Source organism: Neodiprion pinetum, chromosome 6 (assembly GCF_021155775.2).
Source record: "Neodiprion pinetum isolate iyNeoPine1 chromosome 6, iyNeoPine1.2, whole genome shotgun sequence".
NCBI lineage: Eukaryota > Metazoa > Arthropoda > Insecta > Hymenoptera > Diprionidae > Neodiprion > Neodiprion pinetum.
Window position 1 is genome coordinate 20879070 of NC_060237.1, and position 27860 is coordinate 20906929.

General features: G+C 38.1%; 2 protein-coding genes and 1 long non-coding RNA gene across 12 annotated transcripts; 2 read left to right on the plus strand and 1 right to left on the minus strand.

Annotated features, from left to right (window-relative positions):
* Positions 1 to 202: 202 nt before the first annotated feature.
* Positions 203 to 2100, plus strand: Uros1 (Uroporphyrinogen III synthase 1). 4 transcript variants are annotated; one of them, XM_046633263.2, is made up of 3 exons: positions 203 to 260; positions 741 to 963; positions 1112 to 2100. In XM_046633263.2, exons 2-3 carry the CDS (start codon positions 774 to 776, stop codon positions 1744 to 1746), a joined length of 825 nt encoding a protein of 274 aa, XP_046489219.1. In that variant the 5' UTR covers positions 203 to 260; positions 741 to 773; the 3' UTR covers positions 1747 to 2100. The 4 variants fall into 4 exon arrangements, with proteins under 4 accessions (XP_046489219.1, XP_046489218.1, XP_046489217.1 ...); XM_046633262.2 differs by lacking the exon at positions 203 to 260 and adding an exon at positions 426 to 506; XM_046633261.2 differs by lacking the exon at positions 203 to 260 and adding an exon at positions 429 to 683.
* LOC138191073 (uncharacterized) lies at positions 1551 to 3342 on the minus strand. The gene is made up of 2 exons (XR_011177356.1): positions 3288 to 3342; positions 1551 to 2372 (listed from the first exon to the last, which is right to left on the minus strand). It is a non-coding gene; the product is annotated as an uncharacterized lncRNA (long non-coding RNA).
* EndoA (SH3 domain containing GRB2 like, endophilin-A) lies at positions 2343 to 27848 on the plus strand. 7 transcript variants are annotated; one of them, XM_046633254.2, is made up of 13 exons: positions 2343 to 2433; positions 4531 to 4622; positions 11793 to 11861; positions 12931 to 13147; positions 14029 to 14162; positions 14278 to 14344; positions 16278 to 16349; positions 20240 to 20340; positions 20881 to 20984; positions 21123 to 21232; positions 22651 to 22743; positions 23794 to 23909; positions 24079 to 27848. In XM_046633254.2, exons 2-13 carry the CDS (start codon positions 4578 to 4580, stop codon positions 24196 to 24198), a joined length of 1248 nt encoding a protein of 415 aa, XP_046489210.1. In that variant the 5' UTR covers positions 2343 to 2433; positions 4531 to 4577; the 3' UTR covers positions 24199 to 27848. The 7 variants fall into 7 exon arrangements, with proteins under 7 accessions (XP_046489210.1, XP_046489209.1, XP_046489215.1 ...); XM_046633253.2 differs by lacking the exon at positions 2343 to 2433 and adding an exon at positions 3162 to 3670; XM_046633255.2 differs by lacking the exon at positions 2343 to 2433 and adding an exon at positions 3167 to 3670 and having other exon boundaries at positions 20255 to 20340.
* The last annotated feature ends 12 nt before the right edge of the window (positions 27849 to 27860 follow it).

Consider the following 27860-nt stretch of genomic DNA (forward strand, 5'->3'; position numbering starts at 1 on the left):
TAATTAAGAAAAAATATGACAACGGTCATCTGTTCTCTGTACATGTAATGTAATGTTTCATAAATTCATTAATTGTACAATTCTAACCGTTGGAATAATACGAAATAGTACATACCCAATTCAGTATGTATATACACGTTTAAAATCACCTGGATATGATGAACGGAACCCGAGATTAACTAAACATGAGGAAAGTTGTGGTTGGTCAAGTTAGGTACTACCTTGAATATAAATAAAATGATTGGAAATTTCCACAATTGGTATGAAAACTTTATAACTTCTTTCTCCCGACTGACTAATTGTAGGATCTAATTCACGCATAAATTCTTTTGTAACGATGATGTATATTTTTTATAATAAACGATTTGAAAAAATCTATACTTTTATTGTAATCATAAGTTGTCATTTAAAACTGACATTTCACTGCTCACACAATGTGTGTTGTGATTATTCGCCGTATGGAGGAGTCTGATATATATATCACGGAAAATATTACTTGTTTACGTGTGCGTACAGATGACCGTGACAATCTACTTTAATCTACTTACGTAGTTCGTTTCACGCAGAAAAGCAACAGTACTATATTTTCATTGCAGTCACGAATTTAATATCCGTAACCCGGAAAATCGGTAAAGCAGTTTTAGGTTATATTTCTCCTACTGTGAAAATTATTCCATTTTAAGGTAGTTCACTTTTTATACGGCCATTTAATGCACTACTAACACCAATTTTCAAAACAGGCACACTCTAATCTGAAGTAGCAATCGAATAGGATGTCGGTAGCTCGGGGTAAAGTTTTACTCTGTAAGGCCAAGGCGCAGGGTGAACCAGAGGAAGGGGAGAAAGACTATGTGACGGTTCTCGAATCAGCAGGATTTTCATGCACGCAACTACCCGTTTTACGATTTGAATTTATCAACCTTAAGAAGCTGCGGGCTCTCCTTGTTCAAAATTCATACTCAGGTATAAGGAATTCGAAGCTAGTATTGAATCCCTTCTATTTTTTTTAATTGAATTACAACGTAACATTGCTACTTTGAAAGTATGAAAATCAACTTAACCATCTACTTGTCTATTAATTAAGACATTTTCAATTTGTCCGGATTACTAGGTTTGATTCTTACGAGTCCTCGCAGCGCAGAAGCTGTGAAACTTTCTCTCGAACAGGGAGAAGCATGGTTGGAGTCCATCTTTAGCCATATTTGGAAAAATCTGCCCATCTACTGCATAGGTCCAACGACAGAACGAGTGGCTAGAAATATTCTCGGTTTACAACGTTATTGTGGTTCTGAATCAGGCAATGCCGAAGAGCTAGCTAAGTTCATAATAAACGAAATGCAATCTGCAAGTGATAATCCTGAAGCAAGGCCTCTTTTGTACCCCTGCAGTGCTATTGCACGCGATACAATGTCAACTACTCTCGAAGCTGGTGGTATAACAATGCAGAAATTACCTGTCTACAAAACTCTACCCAGCAAAACGTTACAAACGGACTTAAACGATATCCTTAGCAACTCGCTACCTGAGTATGTAGTTTTTTTCAGTCCCTCTGCTGTGAGGTATGTTACAAACGTGATTAAACGAAATAGATCGGAAAAATTGATTGAGCAAATGAAATTTGTAGCTATTGGTCCTGTGACCGAAAAAGCTCTTGTCGAAGCTGGCTTAAAAGTATACGCAACATCTCGCCAACCTGATCCTATCGCGTTATCAAATGCGCTTCAGAATATGCTAGTTAAAAAATGACTAGTGTAGCTGTGGTCCTAATTTTCTTCTTTTTTAATTCACTACCGTAAGTTCTACGAAGACCACACTTTTTATTCTCATGAAAATTCATCTACTAAAATTATCTGATGTAAATAGAATTCTGTATGATTATTGGCATGCAGAGTGGGTAATTTAATAAATTAATGATTTCTTAAAGTGTATATTGGTAATATAGGTATATCGGCAGGTTGTCTACAGGTTTATTCGAATTACAATTTCTCACATATTTTAAAACAGTGCTGTAATATAAAGCAACATTCAGATGTAATAATAGCCGATGCACCCGAAAGTTAAGGAATAATGTATGTAAGACCTTCGTGCGATTTATTATATTTTATCAGTTCAATAAAATTCATCCACGCAAAACAGAGTCTATCAAGAAATTGTTTACAATATAATTCTGCAATCCATAGTAATCATCCGCGTGGAAAGTTTCGTTTTTCACCGGTTTGAATCTTGCGAACTGACCCTGAAGAGTATCACGTGACCACGACGACCAGTTCCATCTGTCGGATGTTTTGAAAATGATTGGGAAACTGCTTGTGAGAAGGCCTCCTGGTAATCAACTGCTGAACTAACAAACAGCTGTTTCTTGTGTGTCAAATCTGTGCGGGGGGTTAGAAACTACAATTGAAACAGGACTCGGTATATCAAATAAATAATAAGGTAAGTTAAATAAAAATTATTATATCAGTACTGAAATGATATTCTCGGGAAGTTGCCTAACGAGAGGAATGATATTTCGTCATATACCATCTCATCCGTGACGGATAATTCGAACAATTTGAACATTCTTCCTCTGTGTCATCCTTTCAAAAACGGAAATTATCACATCTAAATCTCTGAGCGTAAATAATATCGGCCATAATCTACATCTTGAACTAATTGTTTTAGACGCGTGACTCGTTTCATATATCACATTAAATGTCGAAGAAACAACGCTTCCGATAGTGATTAGAGAACGTGCTAACCATCTCATTGTTAGCTACCGACGCACCGCCCGCCTTTGATTGGCTGTCTCGTACCGCTTGTAATTTGCAATCCGTAATCCGACCGAAACGATGATAATACTTCAAGATAAGTTATCGGCGTTAGGGAACTGTCAAGATGAATAGGCAAGAACTGTACAGAGACAAGTATAACGAATCGTTGGTCTCATTCAATCGGTCTAACAAAACACTACGCCCCCCTCCCTCCCTCCATCATTTCGTCGTCGCTAGTCCGAACTCCAGAAACGCAGCGCGTATAGTGAAAGGATCTTTGAACGGAAAATTCGATCGTCATTCCGCCCCCTAATTCCTAAATATGGTAACGTTGGAGTTTCATCGTTTTATTAACATTCGGACTTACAATAACGGATAACGGACAATTGGCTTTTAGGTGTACACGTTTTGAAAATCGAAAGCGTTCGTAAATGCATCCGGACGTGAAACTACCCGCATTGAGAATCTGCGGGGGTGTATTCGAAACGGATGTACGCACAGTCATCGGGGGGCGTAACGTCGTGTTCTTTATCTTACGCTGGTCGGGCGATAATTGAAGAGCGGTATCGAAGCCTCCTGACGCGACGGCGGTTGGCCTTTCCAAGTCACCGCGTACTACAGCAGCGTAGTCCGGAGGGTTGGCGCATGGGGGTTGGCGAGAGAGCCGTTCCGCTATCGATCGCACGGTTAAAACTACCCCTACGAGGTCGGAGAGCCCGAAGGAGCCTTGCAGTGCTTAAATCCACGCGACGGAGTCAATTTCTGAACGGCCCAAAGCCCCGGCGTCAGTAGTCGGTCGGTCAGGTGGTTTATCAAGACCGCAGGATAAAGGATAACGTAACGAGACGACGTATCGGGGTGATAACGCGCAGATTCGCTTTCGCCGCCTCTTCTTCTCCTCGTTCCCGAATTTTTCTCAGGTAATGATTATCCGATTTCTTTTCCACGTACCGTCCGTTACGCGCAATTACATACTACATTTCTCTAACCCGATCAACGAGACTTGCGTAGAAGCGTGCAGTCGTACGTCAAGCCATTGGCATCGGTTTCATTGACAAGTTGGTACAGCGTAAACTTGGACTTGAAATATGTCACGATTTTTAATCACACTCCCTGTAGATTCTCGCCCGTCTTTATTTAACCGCTCGCTCGCTCGATTCTTTACAATGGCGGAATTCTCTGTCCGACTTCGTTTTCATCGCCGCATAATCATCGCGATTCCTCTCCTTCTCTCGGGTACAATGCAATCGTAGTCGGTTTTTACCAACGGTTAAGGCTCGCGTCTGAATGTCGGGGTTCGGATGATGTCAGGCGAACATCATTCACTCCGACCGACGCTCGAGCCAGCTATTTATATCTAATAATAAAGATTTAGATTCATTGCCGACGAGTAACCCGTCTACGGTTCTTTGAGGCCGGAACCTTTCGATATCTAACATATTAATATCTATATTCAAGCGATAAAGAAGAATCCGTTTCGAGAGGTGCAGGCGTCGAGTTACAAGGTGCTTTGAGAATTCTTGAAAGGACGTTTTACAACCGTGGAAGCACGGTTGTTATGTGAATTTAAAAGTATGCGGTCTCGATTCTTCCTTCGCTTTAGGATCCACATATGGCACGATTATTACTCAGCTCCACATTCAACCTCTGTTTTTGTCACGCGAGTGTGCTCAATTCTCGCATAAGCTAGACCCGCTATCATTATTTTACCAGACAATTTCTCGGAGCACTACAAGTTTGATATATAATGCAACGTCGAAAAAACGTCTTTCTGTTTCAGGCTTACTTGGCTAATTAGAGAGGACTTGGCAAAGCCACGGCAGAATCATGGCGTTCGCTGGACTCAAGAAACAAATTAACAAGGCGAATCAGGTGAGTTTGGACGAATTCGTAATACCGTTGAAATGAATTCGCCATAACGAACTCGGAGTCTGCTCGATAATTCCCAGCTGAATCAATTTCAACATCTGGTTCATATCTTTTGTATTGAATTCCCTTATACGCACGTATAAATATAGTCTCGGTATTGTACATATGTATTCTTGCATAAATCCGGCAATCGATTAACGTTGCTCACGGTCTATTTAATATTCCGTGGCTTACTAATTTATTTATACAGTTCCCCGCGGATATCCTAATTGACTTTTCCAGCTAACCCGAAATTTTCTGCAACTCGCTATCGCGGTTTAGTCATTATACCTCGTGCCCACTCGCTGCTTACATAACTTATTACCTGATTATAACTTACATCAATGATCGGGAAGTTCCTTTCCTTGTTCATCGCGTGTTGTTGCTAAGAACACGTCCCGCCGTTGTATCTGCAGAATGTTGGTATGTGTTTCTGCTGAAGTCACATCGTTAGCAGCCTCAGAAGTTTGCCATCAGCAAAGCAGAATATAAAAATAATGCCGACTATGTCCGGAAATTCATAGTTTTCACATCTCCTTCTTGCAACCTTAAACCTCGTTGTATGACCAAGAAGTTATGAAAGTTATGGTATAACGAAATTTCAGGGGATAAATCATTGTTGCGCAAATTTAGAATGACTTTTAAGGCGTCGGCCTTTCAAAATAAGAGTATATTTTGTTTATCGTGGTTTACTGAATTTCAGACATTCCGAAAGATTTGCAGTAACGATTTTTCCTAAACATGCATGTTTATAATAGCGTTACTTACTTCATCCTCATAAGAAGTTTGCTGTAATTCATACAGTTTCGGATTTCACATTTATTTTCCATCGTCACTTGAAAACAATTAACTCCCTAGCAATTTCTCATCATAATTTAATATATAGGCATTAGTGAAGAGCTGCGAGGCGCTTAGACTTCTTACTCGAAATGTTTGAAATGAAATATTCCTTGAAACTCGTTACTCCGATATTCTTATCATAGATTTATCTGATATAAGAACCTCGGTTCTTCACTGTATTTTATAACACTACTTTTATTATAATAACGTACGTAATAATCGCGTTCGTCTGAGCAGGTCGATCCACTCAATAAGACCATTTTATTTTAGTTACCTACGTACAGAAAATAAGTAGAAAAAGAAGCACGACATTCAGAAAGGCTAAGCTTGCGAAAGCTGGGTTAGGTTAATTATTTTTAGCAATTGTAATCCTCTTCGAATGAAGTTTCGATCGCAGATACAACTTCACTCGAAGTATTCCTCGCGATCTGAAAGCATTGTCCGAATTCCATCATGTTTCTGCAAGATTTTAATAGGAATAATCGCCAATCTCAACTGCACAACCGCGATCAGTAGCCAACGATAATGAAATCCATTAAATAATTCTCTTTTTTTTAAACGTTACCATATCGCAACTTTTTAGTCTCAGACAATCAGTTGCTACGTTTATTTTACCATATTTATGTCAGCGTTTATGCTGCGTTAACTCTGCTTTGTTTATTTGTTTTCAACTTGTCAATTCACTTGAATTGAAATTCTACACGTTAAAAGTAACTCACGGAGTTTTCCGCTAGGATTTATTATTCAACGCACCTTGAACGTTATCCAGACATTGAATTTCTATTCAATCATACAACTTTACTTCACTACCAAACGAACGGGTGATTGATTCTTAATTGTGAGTCGTAGGCTCGTCGTCATCACCACCTTATGATTATATAACTTTTTTCTAACAGTCGTCGATTCTATTGACGTTGGTTATGATTATAGATATAATTAATGTCAAAAACAAATATTCCGCCATTGCCGATGACATTTAATCAGCGAATCGGTATGACGTCATCATAAGTTTATTTCCATGTGGTATTTTTTTAATACGCCGTAACGCTTGATACGTCGGTGATTAGTTACATGCAGCGCCTTTTTACCGTGTGTTTTACTCCCACGCACGAAGAACCTTAAAACTGTCTGGGGATAATTTAAGGGCACCCGGCTAGATTTGTAAAATCATGTGGTAGCATGGGTCGGAATCGGGATGCGGAATAATGGACGTGCAATGAATTAGTTGCGATATACTTAGATAATTCCCCTTCCATTAATTCCGGCTGGAGGAAAATGCCCAACTGACTTGGTTCTAATCGAACAAGGAATATCCGCCTGACTGGTTTCAACCCCTTCAAGTATCCGCGAATTCGATTTATTTCTTGGGATGCGATAAGACTAGGGGTCCGCCGACCCTCGCAGCTGCTCATTTGCACTCAACCCTGCAACAGTCAGCATCAAGAACAATCAAATCCGACCGAGACGTTCGCTCGATGATTATTATTTTTTTCACCTACATTTTCTTCGTCCTTCCCAATGACGATTGAAATACGATATTCGTATTGCCATTTACACGTAAATTAGCTATCATAACTTTATGTCGGATTTAACGACAGTGCGTAGCAATTTATTCGCCTTATATATATATATATATATATATATATATATATATATATATATATTATGGTGATTAGAAAAAAATAGTTTGGAACTTTCTCCCATGCAACTCTTTAAGAAGTTTATTCAGTTTGAAAGAAAGGTTCTGTCAAAAGATGAGAGTTCTACGTTACGTGGAAGTTCGCGCTCAGTTGATTTTTCACTGTTATAATTTTTTTTTTAATTTATCAAGTATCGTGAATAATTTTCTTTTCTATCGCTCACATCGATCATAATATCAACTTACGTCACAATTCAGACCCACACTTGTAATATTAAGTCTCCAGTTGATTGATAAGTTTATCTGAGAACTTATTTATCATCAATTAAATCTTTCAAAATAGTTACAATTTAATATGAACTTTTGATTCAGGAGAATCCAATTTCCGGTTGATATATTGTCGTGTTACGGGTCGTGATCTTAGGATTGAAAATAAATATCAGATAAGAAATAATAAATCTGAAAAAAGCGAAAAATCATATGAACGCCATCTTCCACATACCGTAGAACGCTAATATTTTCACAGGATTATTCTTCTAACCTAGAAAAACTTTTAAGGGGGTTGCCACGTTGAAAAATCGTAAATTATTTTTACGCGAAACAGCCTATATTTAATATCGTAAATCTGGGTCAAATTTACTCTGGAATGACCTTTACCCAGGCAACGTTTTCCACGGTGGAAATACCTTATCTGGGTCATTCGGTGATGGGATATGGGTCATGGTCGCGGGGGCGGAAGCGGGACAGAATTGCGCTTCTGCGTATTACAGGGGAGGGTGCTTTGCTCTGCCTGTGTACGGCTGTAAGAGCTGTGCTGGTTATAATATTCGCGCCCACGCGAATCCCTGCAAAAATTTGCAATCGTTATTGTACACACCTAGGGATTAAGCGTATGCATACGTATTCCTCGCGTTTCGATATTAACCCCTAACCTTTGTCGTTCCTCGCTCTTTCCCATCGTCTCGGAAAATTTTTGTAATTACCACTAACGAGGCTTCGGTGATAATCTCGTGTCGAGTAGCGGTTGCGAAAAAATATCAAAGAGAAACCGAATGAAAGGAGAGCGCAAAAATATGTGATAAAAAAAAAAAAAAAAAAAAAAATTAAAAAAATTAAATAACGCTGAATTTGCACGAATTCTAACTTCTATAATCCTATTTGCATGTCGTGTGTGTATACCTATATATTCTCATGGAGCATGCACGCGAGGTATAACGTGTGTACGTGACTAACGCGTCGATTCTGTTACAGGGGGTTGCGACTTGTTCTGTAATATCGTTCTGTTCTAAAACGGTGACGTTGGCTCGTTTCCATCTTTCTCTTAGTCTTGTTTTTTCTCTTTTTTTTTTTTTTTACGATACTGGCTCCCTCGTTTTTTGCCACTCGTTATCGATTCCTTCGTCACGCAATTATATTTATCGAACGCGATACTCGCGCCGAAGAATATCGCGCAGGAGGATTGAACTTCACGGGAGTTTTGATGTTAAATCAATTTTTACACCGCTTGTTTGTTTTAACATTGTTTGTTCAGACAGCAATGTAATATCCAGTTTATTACTGGGTACAGTGTTTTATTTCCACACTCCTCGACTCCCGTTTCAATCGTTCGCCGGCACGGCCATTAGCGCAATTACAACACGCTACATTGTACACTGCAATTTACACCCTGGTGTATACGATCCATATATTTTTTCACCTCTGCTGACATTCGAATGGAAGGCGAAGAGATGAATAACAGAGAGGAGAAAATGAGGCTCAAACTCCGGGCGAATTTCTGTCGTATAATTAATTTACCCTGTTTTTCTTACCATTTGTTTTTTTCCCATTTCTGCTTTAAACCAAACCTCTTTGTCAAATGACTAACGATCTTTGTAATGCTTTATGTATAATTTATTTCAAAGCTATCGCGCACAAAGACCTCAGGCGTGTAGAGTTTACATTTTATTTTACCTTTGTTGAGAGAGAAAACGTCGCCGCAAGTTTCTTAAATTCTATCCTCAAAGCGTGTGGTTTTGTAATTTTATATTCTATGAGTGCTTGCGTAATCCTATAACTGAAACGTGCAGAACGATTTTTTAAGGATGAACCGGCCGGACTGTAATCTGAATCAAAAGTAAGGAAACGAGGAAAAAACGTTTACGAAAGCTCCAGCAATGTCGTTTGCGTCGATGATAGTGGACTTGAACGAAACAACATTTCTATTTATAGCATAACGAGTCTGATCAAATTCGATTAACACAACAATTTGAGAATAGGTTTTACGACGAAAATATTAAAAATCATTAAACTCTAGTTTTTTATTGAGATTCTAATGTATTTAGACTGATTTTATTCACCATAAGGATCTTCAGAGACAGTCCGAAACATACTTTACAAATAACGATTTCCAGAGCGGATAAAAATGGATTTCTGTAGGTACGGTGGAACAAATTTAACATAAGATTTGTTAAACGTTATTCAGACAATTTGTAGTGATTTGGTACGCGAGAAAAATGAGTCCAAATACATTAGAATCGTGTCAAAATCATCTACAAGCCTTTTTCTCAAATTGTTTATATCTTAAATTGTGCTAGTAACATTTTTTTGTTTGCTGTCACGGCACAGTTTATGCAAAAGAGCGCGTTATTAATTAACAAAGATAAATACAAAACCGTCGTCGTTACTGATCGCGATCCACCCGAGAAACGGGGGTATCGATGGCCAAATTCTACAGTCTAACTCTTGGTCTAACTTGTTTTAACGTGGACTAACTACATAGTCTAACTCTTTATAAGTATACAGATACAGGGACAAAGTCTTTGCGTCCGACGAAGGGAAACATGAGCTTGAAGAAGTACAAATAAAATAGGGTAAATATTTCGATAATTTTCTTATTAGAAAAAAGAATTGCCGTTGATACGTTTTCCGCTTTAGTCAAAGAAACGGCGACTTTTCTCACAATCGTTTGGTGATTTTCGCGCAACGTAAAAGATTTGCGAGACAGGGTTCTTGGCACCTTCCGGTGATACGAGCAAACCCGCGAATGCGGCGTCGACTTCTTCTGGCAGCATTTCAAATCTCGCATATGTAGAAGTAAAAGCTGAACGCTCACTCACGGTAGATCCAACCTAAACAGATATTGATCCAACCCTCGCCTCTCTCCTTAGTCGGCTACACGGGTAGAGATTCTCTCCTCCTTGTTCTCCATCCTTACAGCTCCTTTCGAACCAACAATTGCAGCTGCGTAGCAATTCTCTCTCTCTCTCTCTCTCCCCCCCCCCCCCCCCCTCCCTACATTCACTCTCGCTCTCGTTTTTCTTACTTCCTTCCTTCCTTTCTTTTTTTTTTCTCTTTTTTTTTTTTGTTTCTTCTCTTTCGCTTTTTCTCTATTCCATATTGCACGCCTCCGTTTCCGTCGAGCAAGGGAAGCCCCCGCGATACGTCGTACGAAATAGGAATTCAATTACCAGCTTCTGAAACGCGCAGAGCAGCGCTGCCACCATTCGATGTTTTCAACTGAATTTCACCCCCAATAATCGCACGGCCGAAACTCGTAAAGAATTTGCAACAATTGGTCGATATAGAACGAATACTAAATAATTTCAGTCCGGTATCGATTTTATTCTTTGCACACCGTTCTTTAACTCATTTTCGTATCCGTGTAGGGGCTGCCTCTCACGCCTGACAAATTTATTTTCCTCTCTCCTTCTCCTTCTCCTTCTCATCATCATCTTCTATCCGACGTCTTGTGGATCTTACCGCACGGAAATAATGATACTAAACATTTTTATTCGTCGAATTATTACTTTTTCACCACAAAGAAGTACATGCCGGGTAGGTCTGACGGTTCTTCTTTTTTACGATGACTTTTACACAAGTGCGAGACGTAGAATAATTATGCCGTCTTCTTTGCGCGAGGATTTTTCGTCGTCGCAAACAGAAAATTTTTTCATATTTTCCAATGTCAATTACGATCTGGCCGTAGACAATTATTCCAACTAATTACTTTTATTACATTATTTTTCAACTCAATTTGTCGAATTTAACGGAAACGAAGGTTTCTTCATTGTTATACCCTGCATATTGTAAAAAATTCTATTTCTCGTTCAGAGCTTGTCAAATCCGATTTCGTGCGAGCAGATCAATCGTATAACCGATTCTTTCCAGTCTTCATTTCTGCGTCGCTATACGAGGTTTCTCCACACGAGAGGCTGCAGATAGCGGATTGTGTGGGAGTATGTGCATCGGATACTCGTATATGCAGCCAGCCCACGTATAAATACGTTTTGACAGAATCGTTCTAGAAATTATTACAAGTATATAAACGCGATGTGTGCGTATGTGTGTGTGGGTGAATGAAGACCATGCGGAGTTAACTCGCGCAATGAGAATTACTTGCAGATTCGCGTACATATGCATATAAGTATAAAGGGTTCGTACTCTCATATCGTCAGTCTGAGATTAGCGGGTGCCTTAAAACTTATCGCTAAACCTACACGATAACGAGATACTCGCTGGTGAGCAGCAGGATTTAGACTTGAACTTGCATTAAGGGGATATTTAACTGTACAAGGAAATTGTCATCAACTGCAATGTGGTGTGCAGGGCGTTCTAAATTTACGCTGCAAGCACTCGTACATGTTATGTGTAATATTATTTTTCTCTTTTCTTTACAGTATATGACGGAGAAGATGGGCGGCGCCGAGGGAACAAAACTCGACGTCGATTTCGTCGACATGGAAAGGGTTCGTATACATATATACACACACACATATATATATATATATATATTTTTTTATTTCAAAGCACGAGGATTCGCGTACTTGCCACATTTATTTCCTAATCGCTATGACGAAAAAACTACTTGCCCATCAGCTTAAAAACGCGTAACGGTTTTTAGTCTTTGACCTTTTCAGTTTTATTCGTTGTATTTTGTCATCCCAAGTATTTTAATCTTCGCGAAAAGCTCGGGTCTCAGCGGTATTCGTCGCAAATTTATCATATACGAGATGAATTCTTGAGCTTGTCGGTTACTCACGGTACACCATAAAGCAGGAATGGCATGCCATTTTCGAAAAAATTTTCGGAATGTGAAGGAGAGAGTAAATATAATTTTCAATGGTGCTGAAGTTCGTGTACCGTTAACACATCGTAACATAAGGGGGAGTTTCACTATTTTTAAGTTTTATAGCGAGTTTAAAGTAGTTGAGTTTTCGAAATATAAATATTTTGTATTTTATTATAATTTACTGCATTTCAGACCTTCCAAAAATTGTGCATTTACGATTTTCCCGAAACGTCAATAATTACAATAACGTTAGATACTCACTTCAGCCTCATAATTTTTAGCCTTGAGTATAATCCATTTTATCGAATACACCATTTCTTTAATCCGCATGTATAGAGCTTTTGAAAATTATAACATTCTGCCGATCTTGCATGACAAATCTCAAACACCGCCAATTATTCATGGTGTTGTTAGTTTTTGGTATACATTAGTTTCGCTGTTTTTGTAATTGAATTTTCACTCCGAGGATTAGATTCCTCCACAATTAAATTTCCCGAATTTTCAATTCGCGCAAGTTTTTTTTATGAGCAGTACGTACGAGCATTTAGACCCTATAGATAATATATTTGAATAAAAATTCGAAAGCAGAAACCCAAGCAAAGATATTTAATTGGGTTGTTATCCGAAACGAAGCGCGCGTATCGCTAGACCAATTATACTGATTCTTTAAAATCCAAGCTGAGGAAACGAGAAACGCACGCCGTGTTTGTATAATTTCGAATGAAATTTGATATTCGTGTCGTTAGAAAACGGACGTGACCTGCGAACTGGTGGAAGAACTCCAGATGAAAACTAAAGAATTTCTACAACCAAATCCGACGGCGAGGGCGAAAATGGCAGCCGTCAAGGGTATCAGCAAACTCAGCGGACAAGCGAAAGCGTCGACTTATCCTCAGCCCGAAGGGGTGCTCGGTGAATGCATGCAACTTTATGGGAAGAAAATGGGCGAAGACAGTATTTTTGGTCAGTAAAAAAAGCTCGCTTCTCCTCGTGTAAGGTTCATTCTGAGAATCGTCGTTAATCCACGGATATAAAAAGGAAAATATTCCGAGCCTCGGGTGCTTATTTTCCAATGTTTTACGGAAGGAAAATTGACCGGTTTACTGGGATTCGTTATATTTCTTCGTACAAAATCGCCCGAAGCCTCTCACGTATTATTTTTCAATAACGCCAGAAAAATCGACGGTTTTCTTATATTTATCAAGATGTAAAGAAACAGGGTGAAACAATGCGTATACGCTTTAGTTGAACCAATTAGAACACATATCCGGGATGACGTCATATAGGCTCGATATTTTGTCCTTTAGTGTTTACTGTTTATATTATTATTTTTATAACTATTGACTGCACAAAGTGGCATTTTCAGCGAACGGAATATCGGGAAATAAATAAGTAACCTCAAGTAACCTATTTACGTGATTTCTGTGACGTCATCTTGGATATGCGCAGACTGAACTAAAATCGGTCTTCGGTACTGACACGCCTTGTTTTCTTACACCGTGACACTTACAATTAACGTAGACTGGCAAAAATATTTCCGAACGATATTGAACGAAAAGAAAAGCAATCGCTTAGCTCACGATCAGAAATTGAACTTTTATTTCTTTGGTAAAATCAGACGACGTTTCGTATTCCGGTCGAAATGACTATAAGCTTCTTCGTTATAGAACCTGGAAATACTGGGGGGTTTACACGCCACTATAATAGGCACTCCGGTTTTAATAAACTCTGGAGCATTGTTCTCTTTATTAACCCGGTTATTACTGCCGGTTGGGGGAGTGTAAGGTTTAACTCCCTTCGCTCCGATTCAAGCCATCATTTTTTACGAAGAGTTATTCATTCAGGTCTCGCGCTAATCGAAATGGGCGACGCGATGAAGCAGATGGCCGACGTGAAATATTCTTTGGACGACAACATCAAACAAAACTTCCTCGAGCCTCTACACCATCTGCAGACGAAGGACCTGAAGGAAGTCATGGTGAGCGAGATATATTAAAAAAGTTCCAACCGCCTCTCGAGGACGCCTTGCAGATAATGCCGAGCGTAGAGGCGTACATCGTATACAACCGTTCTCGTTGCACACTGTGTTTCAGCATCATCGGAAGAAACTTCAAGGGCGAAGACTGGACTTTGACTGCAAGCGGAGGCGGCAAGCGAAAGGTAAGAGTTTGATGCAACATGGCTGCGGAGATTCGCAAGTATTTTAAGAACAAACTCGACGAGTCGTCGATTCACGATGTGTACTAACAAGCATTGTCCAATTATCGGGATATAATTATAGTATTCAAACGCGACGGTTGATCTGCCGATCTGCCTTTTTTCATAATACGTTTGTGGGAATAGCGTTACACAATTAAATTACGTATCAGGGTATCCGACGACCCTCGAGGTGGCGGGAAGTTGAAGTTCCGAATTTGAAAAGCTCCGAAAGCGCCTGATTCCGAATTATTTTATGGCGAAACTTGAAGTAGAGAAATCAAACTTTGAAGAAGTAACAAAGTTTTAAATGTTGGGCAACCCGATGACTCAAAGTTTCGAAAATTCAAGTTACCATAGAGCAAATTTCCGGAAAGTAAAGTTCCGATAGAACGAAATTGCGAACAATAAAGTCTCCAGAGTGTAAAATTCCGAAAATTAAAACATTTTCACACAGCGTAGTTTACGCAACGAGTGGATGTAAAAAATTCGAAAATAAAAAACAAAGAAAGATCAATGTGATGATATTTCACCAAGCGTTTCCGCACTTTAAGTTTTGCCACCAAAAAATCGGAATCTGACTCTTTCGGAACTTTTCAAATTCGGAATTTCAATCCCGCCTCCCCCTGAGATCTTCGACGTATCATTTTTTCACTCCAGATCCTGGATTTGCCGCGTTTTATACGATCAATCAATCGGCGGACTTATTACTACCGTAAAACTCTACCGTTGCGTTGTTATTATACCTGTGCTGATCTGCCTGAGCGTCGATTAGCAACCTCCCCCCCTCCCCCCCCCCTCCTCGAATTGAAAAGAAAGAATAGGAAAGCCAATATATTTTCAATTCGCTCGGAGGGGTGTGTGAGTGTGCGTGTTTATGTGTTAAAGCCCAAAACGAATAACGCGAATTGGATTTTCTCGAAGGTATAACCTGTACAGTAAGCGGCTGCAGAAGTCGAAGGCTAAGGCATTACGCTGTTATATGAACATATATATATACACTTACATTATTGTCACTTACAGGGTTTTATATGATATATGTTTGATCTCGTTAACCTTGTTTGTCGCGGCGGTGAAAAATGAACAATGAGTAGTGAAAAAAAAGAAGAAGAAGAAAAAAAAAAAAAATAACCAACGAAAAAAGGACATTAAACGTTAACATCGCATCTAGATTTGAATCGAATATAAAATCGAAATAAAATCGTCCAGTTTTTGAATCCTATATTTATGCACGTGGCATGAACCGAGCGGGCTGTATATTTCATTATTTGTCACTGCAGTATAGATCAAGTGCACATATCCTATGTCTATATTACTTGCAAACCAATTTCTACACAAGTTTCTCGCATGCGGTTATTATTGCCATATATGCTGCAGAATAGTGAATGATCGCATTTAATTCGACACGTTCACCCTCTACGTATCTCCACTGCGTATGCATGTCGTACCTGTATTACATTGTATAATACGTATACTAGGGGTTTGCGAATAATTTTCGACACCAATTGAATTGTGATATTCGATTATCCGAGTCTTTAAATACATCGTTCGAATGTTTTGACTAATTCCTGCTGGCGTAAAATAGTGTTCAGCGATTTCTGAGGGTCGTAAATTGTCGAACAACCGAATAATTTGAATAACTCCAAGTATTATAATTATTTGAAATATTCCAATTAATCGACCCAGTTGAACCATTCGAATACTCAAATATTTGATTCGATTCAATCCGACCGCTATTCGTACACCCCTGGTATATACCAGAATACACACGTTATTGCTATAATTATTTAATCTGTATAATTTTATTCAAAAATGACAGAAAAAAAAAGAAATTAATAAATTTTGTTTCCTAAATGATTTCTCGCTACTAAACGTGCCGATTAAACACCTAAATTAGCTGCTGGGAAAAGGGCTGCTAGTCCACATTTCGGAAGTCCGGCTCGATCAAGTCCCGCATCAACTTCTGTCGGTACGTTGATTATACACGGTGTGGTTCGAATCAAATTTATCACTGCAATATCCAAGGGGTCGTATCGCAAGGACTAAAGTGAAACGACGTAGTTTGGAAATGCTTGTTGTATCCCGTATAATCTTCTCTTCGCAGTGTCAAAAGTGTAATATATATATATGCAGGCTGCATTGTTCGTGTAGAAAATCGAAAATCTAGCGATATTTCCCCATTACGGAGGTAATTTTCATTCCGACCCAAACCCCGTGTGTATTAAAGTGTTATTTATAACAATAAAGAAAAAGTAATGTACATATTATGTATATACGTATAATATGAGTATTATACGTCCCTAATTAAAAGTTGCATTTGTCGTTGGAAGTTATAACTGGATCTGCGAGTAATAGGCCGCGTCTCTTGTACCTCGGCATGTTATAAACTTTGATGGAAAATCGTTGTTAACGCGACGTAAAAGTTTTGCGAGCGCAACAAAAAAGATAAATGAAAAAAGTAATAGTCTAATTATTCTTTCGCTGTAAATATTTTCACTTACGGCGGTGCCGAGACTGAAAATGTGCAAGTAAAAATAAACGACGAATGAATGGAGTGAATGATTTCTCGCTTATGTATCCGCGAAGCCCTTTGACGACCTGCGCAGCGGGTGTATAAAGTTGATCGATCAAAAACTGCCGTGATGCTAATCGTACTTTGACATAACTTTTATGTCAGCTAACCTACTAAACGACGAGACGCTGCGGGTATAAAATCGAATGCAAATAAGTAGGATAAAGAATTTTTTTACACGTGAGCAGAGCGACGATTTTTCAAGTATCATTCGAGAACAGGAATCATCGATTTTGTAGATTCGCGAGTGATGTCGAAAAGCTCAAAATTTCATTATCAGTCTTCTTACGTAGCGTCAGCTGTATCGTGATTTTTTTTCCACGCCGTGATAGACGATCGAAAATCTTCCACGTTCGATCGTGTCGAGAAAAACGAGACTACCGTTTGTAAAAGATATTGAGAAGGACGAGAGGTGCAATTTTACAAACGTAGTTGTATAAAATACAATAAAGTAGGGAGAAACGCAAAAAGCACAAGGAAAGGTACAAGAAACGTACGTACGACAAGAGGAATCTCGGAATATACGGGATGGTAAAAAGACGAGTCGAAAGGCGATGGCGAATGCTGCAGGCTTTAGAAACGAAGAAGAGAAAAATTCCTACTGTTAGACGGTTCGCAGTAGAGAAATGTTGTCGTTTTTTTTACGCGAAGCAAAAGAAATAAGAAAATAGAAGATGCAGACTGTCGTCGAAACGAGGAGTATTGCGGATGAAACAGAACGTATAAGGTATCGGTGCGTTATTAAATGGGTAAAAAAGCTTAGAGCGAAAAGAAGAGTACGGACAAAGAAAAACGAGCAAAAATAATAAGATTCGAGTGGAAAGAGTTGCGATTAAACTAGGGCGGCGTAAATAAGATTCCTCTCCGAAAAAATGAAGAACTGGGTGAAATTTTTTTTTTCGAGTTACTACAGTTTTCTCCCTCAAAGTTACCGCTAGAAATTCTCCGTAATACTAGATCGACATTCCAATTTATTACGGAGAAAAATCGCAGTTACAAAAATTGCAGTAACGTAATCAACAAAAGTGCGCCAGTTCCAAATCAGTAAATGCAACAGCAATTTTTGTTCCGTATACCTGTGCGTTGTCCTATGATTAGAAATTTTTAAACGGAGAGTACGAGATTGAAGCAGGTATAAAATGTCGAAGAATGGATGCGGGCATTTTCGAAATACGCGATTCGAGTCGATTCTCCGTTGCCGCGAGGCTAACGGCAATAAATATTAGTGCTGTGTGATTATTCGATTAATCGGCGGTTTCGATCAGCCGGTTTTTCAATGAATCGATTAATCGAATAATTGAGTTTTTCGGTTAATCGTTTTTCCGATTAATCGACTAATCGACGGTTTCGATTAATCGTTTTTTCTCGACGAATCAAAGTTGCCTCAGAATAATTCTGCAGGTCAATCGTTTATCTATTACTCGTAAGTCACTTACCATGTTCGAATTATACTCGTCTATCATGAGGGAACTTCGATTAATCGAAAAAACTATCAATCGAAACCGTCGATTAATCGATTAATGGAAAAAACTATTAACCGAAATCATTGATGAATCGATTAATCGCACAGCGTTGATAAATATACGTTTACGTTCATCCTGATGATATCACTGCGCGCGAGTTTCGAATACATCCCAAGTCTAGCAGCCCAGTTACCAAAGTCAGAGAGCACGGATTTGCGTTTTCTCATAACGATGCATTTTTCATTGAACCCAACTCAGTTTCTACGTTATAGAGCGTTGTTTGAAGGTTGGCACATTGGCTCCCTCGATATCACCGACTCCCAGCACGAGTAGCATCCCGACAAAAGCCCCTGATACACGAGTATGACGTAGGTCGATGCGATTACGCGGGTGCACGTTTGTTAGCCGCGTGCAAAATTGGTAGTTTGCTATTTTTTAATAACATTTTGGAATGCGAATACCCGCTACAGGCATGTGGCAAATGAGATGTTCGGAGTATGTGCTACAGTGATATAGATTCGGGTTGTATGGTTGCACGTTGCCCGCAGTTTTGGTTAATCAAAAGGATCCCGGAACCTGGTAGTGTTGAAGTGAGGAGCACTCGAGTCCTTGCTCGTTCCAAATGATAAAATTTTAAAGTTAACGCTAATTTCAAACGAGCCTGACATTCCTTTCCGTGATTTAGACGATGTGTTCGATAGGAACCAATAATTCGATTTTCTTTCATTTTTGAATGTGAATTCAATTTTTTACTAATTGAAATCTTGAAAGCTTCTCACTTCTCACCACATCCACTGGGTCAAGGGTTTCTTCTGTGAAATACAGAACGTTGGGATGTAACGAAAGAGAGCTAAGGAGGTTTATTTTTACACCGTTTCAACGGCAGCTGGGTCAAAAAGAATATATACTATAATACGTATACGTACTCGTTTAATTGGGGTGAACTTGCGACCATTTTTTCCGTTTCGACGTTGATCCCTCAGTTAGACACGAAACAACTTCCAAGCACGAATGATGTAATTGTGATCAAAGCTGCCGCGATCCTGCATGCCGACAAAAGTCGGTAATTTAATGTTGTAAACGTGGTTATCGGAGCAGCGCCAAAGCATGTAGAGAAAGTTGAAAAGACAGTTCGTCGACTTTGAAACGGTGGATGCGAATGCTTTGATCACCAACACCATCATCCACAGCTTTCCTCGTCATGCAGGGTGGTCACTGGTCAGGGAATTCTGAAAAACCTCGAAATGTCATGGAATTCTGAAATTTTGGAATAGTCAGGAAACTGTCTGGGGTTTTTTCGGAAAATCAGGGAATCGTTTACTATATTTTTTGTTTAAGCTTTAGATAAATTAGATCGAATACAAATTTTTTTACCATCGCTAGAAGGTTCTCTTCAAACTTTGAATATTCCTAAATATTACCTTACAAACGATTGGGCGCATCGGCTAGAAGGGACAGTGTGATCCAAGTGACAGTTTGTACTTTTATTAAAAAAAAACTATATGGAAAATACCTATATTTTCTTCAATTTACTGGTAACCAATTTATCCGAATTGGTCAGGGAAAATTATAAGATTTTCCTATGGAAAACGTGGAAAGGTCAGGGAATTTCGTGATAGAGATTCAGTTACCACCCTGTCATGTTTTGTTCGCGCTGTTTTATAGCCATTTTTTGTATCCCATCGCAGCATCACCTGTACATATATCCCATGCATATTCATAGATATCAAGAATGATAGAGCATACATAGATCATAGATAATAGCTGGTAGGCAACCTTGTAGAACAACACTTAACACTCTTATGGCGCAACCTTTGCGTACAGGTTCTCACGTTTCAGACGACGAAATACGCCAGGCTGAAGAAAAGTTTGCCGAAAGCCTGCATCTCGCTCAGATGGGGATGTTCAATCTTCTAGAAAATGACGTACGTGTCACTATTAATATGTTCTATCACCATTCTTTCCGTTTTCTATTTCATTTTTCTTTTCCAACTTGGCACTTTCGTCCTTGCGGACGTTGTTAATTATTCGAACCTTGAAAATGGCATGATTAATTGGCCGCTTCCTTAATCTATGATTAATTATCGCACAGCTACCGCGGCGCTTTCTTTCTTCGTCAATTGTGCTACTTTTTTCCGTAAGCGTGCGAAATATAATACGACTTCTACTTTTTTACCATCGTATGATGTTGAGACAGCTTAAGCCGCGTGAAAAAATTCTGTGGATCATTTTTCGTTATACTCTTTGAGGAAATATTTTACAACCCTAGATCTCAACTTCTTTCGCCAATAAGTCTCAATTTAAACGTTAAGAATCACTGTGATTGAATTTAAATCAATACGTTCTGATTCCTCGAAACATCAAACTATTCAGCGATCGGCAAATTCGGTACAGTTGACGCGGAAAGCCCTGCAAACGCATGTTTATTATGGATCGAAAATAATTGTTGGAATCTGTATCCGCAGGTGGAGCAAGTCGCCCAGTTGGCCACATTCAGCGAAGCCCTGCTTGAGTACCATCAGCAGTGTACCGAAATTCTGAAAGTGCTTACGGAAACATTGTTCATCAAGTAGGTAGACACATTGTTATGTCGCAATAACTGAGCGCAATATAACGCGAGAGTTCGATGTATAAATTCTCGCGCAAACCTCTGGCACTCGAATCGTAAATCAAAATCGCTAATATTACTTTTGTGATCATTGCGCAGGAAAGACGAGGCGGCGAACCGACCAAAATTGGAATTCGTTCCGAAGACACTCGCCGATCTGAACGTTGAAGGAATCTCTGACATGAACGGTGGGAATTATTCCTTACACGGTAAGAGCTGCACGAGTCTTTTTACATGTAACATTTTAATAAATTCGCATACATTCGTCACCGATATCGATCCACTTAAATGTGCCCATTACTTCCGCGTCGTACTCGTGAGTTTGTATTTTTGTAATCCGATATTACAGGCCTTCCACTGAAATTGGTTAAACTGATTTGGACAATTTGTTTTTGATTTTTTTTTTGTCACAAGTCATTTCTTTATGGCCACATCGATATTCTTCATGCATTCGACATTCAAATTTTTTTTTTTCTTCAACCTGATCACTGATATAGTTCTGTGGTTTGATTAAAATTGCGTGGAAGGTCTGTGAAATGATTCTGGCACGTGCTGCTACTTAAAAATTTTCAATCTTCTATCCATATTTTGTAAAATCACGTGTACACCAAGGCCTAAGTATTGTCCTGTGTCTTGCATATAATAATAATATACTGTGGTATTTTTGTTTTATACTTTTTGCAACTACTTATCTAAGTGTGAATCAACTTGTTTGACATTTGGTATCAATTATCATACTTATTGTATAAAGTATATTGATCGCGAGGAGAAAAGTGATCGTTGATAATCCGTAACTTCCATATTATTAAATGATATGACAAATTAAAAAAAACAATTTTACAGCATTGTTTACCAGCGTGATTATACTTTTCTCCACGCTCCTTATGTCCATTATGTTCTGCTAACAAAACGTTCTACTCTCCTGCTTCATAAATATTATATCCGTGATATAATTGTATAATTGTATGTCATTGTACTCGTTAACCGCCCATGCTGATTGTTGTGTTAACAAACCTCGTCCCAATTAGAAAAAAAAAATACCATTCGTCAGTTCCGAACCCGTTCAACACTTTTGTGGCCCGTTTCTAACGTGACTAAAAAATCGTCGGAGTGTCTCTGAAGAACAATAACGAGTATTGAACTGGATCGAGTTTGATCATCCGACGCACGTTCAATTCGTCAATCTCTAATCTTTTTCTTCTTCGAATTACTTGGTTCTCTCACTTGCCCGTTGCACTGTAAGTTTACTATCTGCAGGTTCTACAAGTCGCAAACTGTGCTTTCTTTTTATTTATTTTATTTTGCTCTTAGTCCTAATCTCTCCAATTTCTTCAGGTATATTTTACCTTGGCCTAAATATTTTTGTACTCGTTTCGAAATTTACATCTTATAAAGTTCCCGCTCTTGTTATTTCATCAGTATAAACAAAAATTCTCCTTTTTAGAAAGAGAAAAAAACACAAAGAGACATCGATAATTTCTTCGATTGATAATCATTCAATTTTTCTTACCTCCCCATTTCTCTTACAATTTTAATATTATTTCACGGTATATTTCGTTCAACTTGCCGCTCTGTGTGCATAACTATATCTGTACTTATATTTCTTTGTCCTTCTGACACACCATAGGGTCAAGTCGGGCCGGATCTCCGGTTCACGGGGACGCAAAGCGTTCGCAGCTCGAATTATTCCCAGCTGGACAACCGCCACAGTCCACTAATGGTAAATTGTTTCTGCATGGGGCTGTTCAAGTCACTAGATCTTCAATCTCATTTCTCTCATGATATTCCATTCCCCCCTTTCCTTCTCCCATTCTTCTATCACTTCACGTCTGCTTTCTCCTTTCTTCAACACACGCATAAACCCTCGTTTATACCTCGTTAATTTCTTTTCTTCTCCTTCTCCTTCTCTGGCTCCCTTTCCCCCCCCCCCCCCCCCCCCCCAACAAGAGGAGTCAAGTCTGCAATTGACCTCTTCCCTGCGTTTCATCCGCGCATAAACCCTGCCCGGTATGCTCCATATAATGGTACCAACTCTTCTTCTTTAACTGGAGATACGTGCACGCGTGTCCCTGAACCCGCCAGTCTGGCTACTTATTAATTATTCAGATCATAAATTAGTCAACAGGACTCGATCAATTATCGAGTAAATGAATTTATGTTCATTAATGTGTCACTCGGCACTGCAGTTCCAATTGGTCATACAACATTGATCACCCTTTCTTTGCCTTCGTGTGCATTCATATATATATATATATACTATAGTTTGTTACTAGCTCCAAAAGTTTGGCCGTCTCCCGTTTTTCCTCTATTTTCCGCCTGCGCAAGAAATTGCAGCGACAATCGTTCTAGAAATCAATCCAATCGAGCCACATTTTACATCACTCATAATATATCAATGCAAATGTAGTCGGTTTTTATAATATGATAGTAGTTCTTCGGTATAATTATTATCGATATGATATTGTTACCAGCACGAGCATCGAGCATGCATTATTTTATCTATAATAACTCCAGCATCGATACAGCTTATTGAAAATTGGTATTGAATTGAAAGGTGCGTACGCGTAGAAAGGATTACCCAAAAAAACTCTAGATACAATGGAATTTAAAATCAACAATTGTTTCACCACACAACTCGTCACGGGCTTCGCACTTTACGTTCATTGTTATCAATGCTGTACCGTTGTCGTCACTGTTATCCATGTCGTTATCGATCATTTTATATAACAAATTCGATGTTAATATTCGACTAATGGTCAATAAATTTTAGCATCGCCACTGCCGTCTCCAAGTAAGTCGCCAGCCAGGACGCCAATGAACAGGCAGCCGTGCTGCACTGCCCTTTATGATTTTGAACCAGAGAATCCAGGCGAACTCGGATTTAAGGTAGGGCGTATTTCATTTCCTACTTGATTTCATTTAACTATTATATGTAATTCTGTCGAGAGGAAAAACATTCACACGAAGAGCATTTCTATATTGCCAAATTGTTACTGCGCAAATACTGAGGAATCGAATGTGATTATAAGTTTTCAACGCGTTTTTTCTGTTTCAGGAAAATGATACGATCACCCTGCTCAATAAGATCGACGAGAATTGGTACGAAGGCAGCGTGAACGGACGCACTGGATACTTTCCGGTGACCTACGTCCAAGTCGTCGTGCCGTTGCCATAAAACACAACCGTCACTTGATGAACCAAAGGAAAACCGCGTATTATTCATGTCTACCACCAAAATAACCTAACCAGTTACGACTATTATCCCTATATAATTGATTAATTCGTTAATATTAATTAATCAATCATATTATAATTATTAATTACGTTATAACATGAAAATCTTCATCCTCTCGACAGTTGTAATCACCTACAAACACAAGGAAGCGCAGCTTCTCTCCGCATGTTACGTGTACATAATGTTATACCTTATATCTTTACAATTGGTATATATATATCGTTTGTCGACGTAAGAATTCCCGCATACATATACTATATCTCTATACTCTTCTTCACTCCATATTAAGTACATGTACTACATTTTCCTAACCCGACACATTCAAATTTGAAATTATGTTTTACTACCCTCGAATATTTTCTGTGTCTCTTACTTGATTTGGCCGAACGCCGGGTATTCCTTGCTGGTAAACACACTATATATTAAGACGTTAAGTTCTCTGTACTCTTTTTCCTTTTACACTCTCATTTACATGTTCGCGATTTGTAATATTAAAACGCCATTCTACTCGCGTTTATTCGTGCTACGCTATTCTGGCTGCACAACGGGCAGTTTCCGTATATTTTGGAAATTGTTTGACGAGAGTTACTCCTCTTTTGGGATCAACTTTTGTCGTTGCAGAGGCGTGCTGAGGCGTATATACCGTGACGAGGAATTATAAGATAATACCGGATATAATTTTAGTCGACTTCTTTATCCGTATATGTATAGACGTTTTTTATTTAGGGTAATTAGGTAGATCAATTTTAATTGATTAATTAATTAATTAATAATTACAATCCGATAGATCTTACAGGATTATATACATATATACATATAGTTTAGGATAATTTTCACCTATCCCAGAATTCGTGTGGACCTTAATTCCAGAGTATGGGAGAGAAATTATAATACAATATCGCAACTTGCAGTGCGTCTATTGAGAATATAATGTAGCAAATTGACGCGTGATACTCTCGCGGATTAATTCAATTTCGAAATCCTTCCTCTCCCCCAAACCTACTCTACCCTCAATCTGCAAAACCTTGTCGTCAAGGATAGGAACCTAATATCACTACTCGATACAGTGGGAAAATCATTATTGATCTCCTGGATCCAGGCTTTGGATCAGGAGGGCTGCTGTCCAATTTCGCGCCTCTTGTACACGTATTTACATAGTAATATTTAAATAGGTACAAAAATATAATAAACGACAACACATTCGTCGAAAGTGTCGCGCGTCTCGCTTTCTTTAGTTTGTGCGTGGTACACGTACTCTGTTATGCAAGAAAAAGAGAGTGCACATTTACATGTACGTTATATTACATTATATCACGAAAAATAAGATTATAGTGTATTATCGCATTGCGTTTAATGTAAAAAAAAGAACAGAACCGAAAAAAACAAACACGAGAATAAAAACAAAAATACAAATGATCAGTGTTATATCATATATGTATACATATATTACAGTAACAAATACGTAAACATAATATATGCACACATATATTGTATACATATATATTATATATATTTAATAATATACAAACTTGCGCGAATCACCTGTCAGAACAATGAAAGTAATTTTTAGTTATTCGTACGCCACGTGGTTAGGAGGATGTATACTTTGAGCGATACTTGCTAAACATAATGATTGTGTAATGTTATACATACCTATATAGGCCATAAATCAATAATTATTATATATATTATATGAAAAGTTGAACAGAACGTTCAGTCGCGTAACTGGTCAATTCGGCTGTCAAATTGTTGCATAGTTAGCAATAAAATGAAATATTACTGAACAAAATTATCCTCAAGGCTGTTCCGGGAAAATGATGATGATTATTAATATTAATATTATTATTGTTATTCAATCCGCGCATAACCTTAAACATATAACGACGTTGAGATTACTCAAACTTCGCTCAAGTTTCTCTGGTGTACTCTTAGAAGGAATGATGAACATGGGCAGTGAAAAAGTGAATCGATTGTACCTAGGTCATTGTGCTAATTGTAAACATACAGTTGGACTCCAACGTTAGAATTAACAAGAAAAAACCAAGACACTCGTTGGAAACTTCCAAATTGAAGTAGCTCATTTTAACGAAAACTTCAAAATACATAACATTCTGAAAATCCAGTGGTTTGTGTTGTTGAAAAATTACAAATAAATTTTCTTAATAACGCAAAGCAAAGTCCGTAATTTGACGTCAAATTGTGTGTTAAGAATGGGACGAATACTTGGTGTACAATCTGTATAATAATGTCTATCAGAAAAAATTTGTTTGACAATTTATTGACGTCGTTGCAATACTTAATACATTGAATAAACATAGAGCAATCAAATCCCAAGCAAAGTTAATATTATTGTCAGATTTGCCGCGAACTGAAGCAATTAAAGAAAACAATTATCTACTATAAAGATATACACTGAAATTAATTATAAATACTAAATTGGTATCTTATTCTATAAATGTTGGCTATTGTTAAATGTTGAATATTGTTCTATGGTCCGTTTCGTAAGTTAACTATAGCACGGGGTAGATTCACTCAGAAAAAAACAATTTACACAATCATGCAGAAAAAGATGTGCAAGCAAAAATTCTTTATTGTTTTAAAAATCTTAAGCGACATTTCACCTGAATTATTTACAAAGTCTGATAATGTAGCTTGGTATCGTATTTCTACGGAACAAATATTGTAGGGAAAGAATTTGAGTGGGAAAATGAAAAAAAGTGATAAACTGATTGAAAATAAACGAGTAAAATAAGAAAAGTGAAATGTTAATATTTTTATGGTTGCGTATATGGCAAGCAAAAAGTAAATCAAAACACAAATTCAAATATACTTTACAGTCTCGAATAGTGCATATAAGTAGCTATATTAAACGAACAAAGATTAAAAACCCGTATTGTATTTAAGTCGCGAAACGCTCTGTAATCTAATTATAATCTAACTGCTTGGAGACCGAATAAACTGAAGTTTGCTTAGTCTCTGTAAATAAGTTGTAAAGCACTGGGCATCCGTGGTCACCGATTTCTGCAATTATTCTGTGTCTGGTTCTGTTAAGAGCCAGGAACCATTGCCCGTACCAAATTTTAACATTTGACGTTATTAATTTTGATTCTATATTTGCTGAGAAGTAACGTCAGTTTCTCTCAATTGTTAATAACTATACATACATAATAAATATAGCCCTACGATTATTACTTGTTATTAACTGTAGTCAATGAAATGACCAGGGGATGCAGCACAGTGATACTTTCAAGACAATACATAATGATTAATTGTACTTATTGGTAAATTAATCTACTATATAATTATTAAAACTCTGAATAAAGAAAATATAAGACATACAATTTCGGTCAATGCTAAATGATTATTATAAATAATTAAAAAATAAAGTGTGCTCTATGTCATCACTGGGTGTATGGTATGGTCCTCATTTTTTCTTCACACCTATGAGTACGAATAAATATACATATGCATACCGTAAACGTATAATTATATCATATTTTATTTAACTAAAACTAAATCAGAAATCTAATATTTAATTTATTAGAGGGCACGATGTACATTCAATAAAGTTTATCCCGATTATCAAGATAGCAAGATATTCG

Coding starts and splice junctions, on each gene's coding strand:
- Uros1 (XM_046633263.2), top strand. CDS start 774: ATGTCGGTAGCTCGGGGTAAAGTTTTACTCTGTAAGGCCAAGGCGCAG. Junction 964..1,111: donor TGTTCAAAATTCATACTCAG/GTATAAGGAATT, acceptor CCGGATTACTAG/GTTTGATTCTTACGAGTCCT.
- EndoA (XM_046633254.2), top strand. CDS start 4,578: ATGGCGTTCGCTGGACTCAAGAAACAAATTAACAAGGCGAATCAG. Junction 11,862..12,930: donor ATTTCGTCGACATGGAAAGG/GTTCGTATACAT, acceptor TCGTGTCGTTAG/AAAACGGACGTGACCTGCGA. Junction 21,233..22,650: donor TGGGAATTATTCCTTACACG/GTAAGAGCTGCA, acceptor GACACACCATAG/GGTCAAGTCGGGCCGGATCT.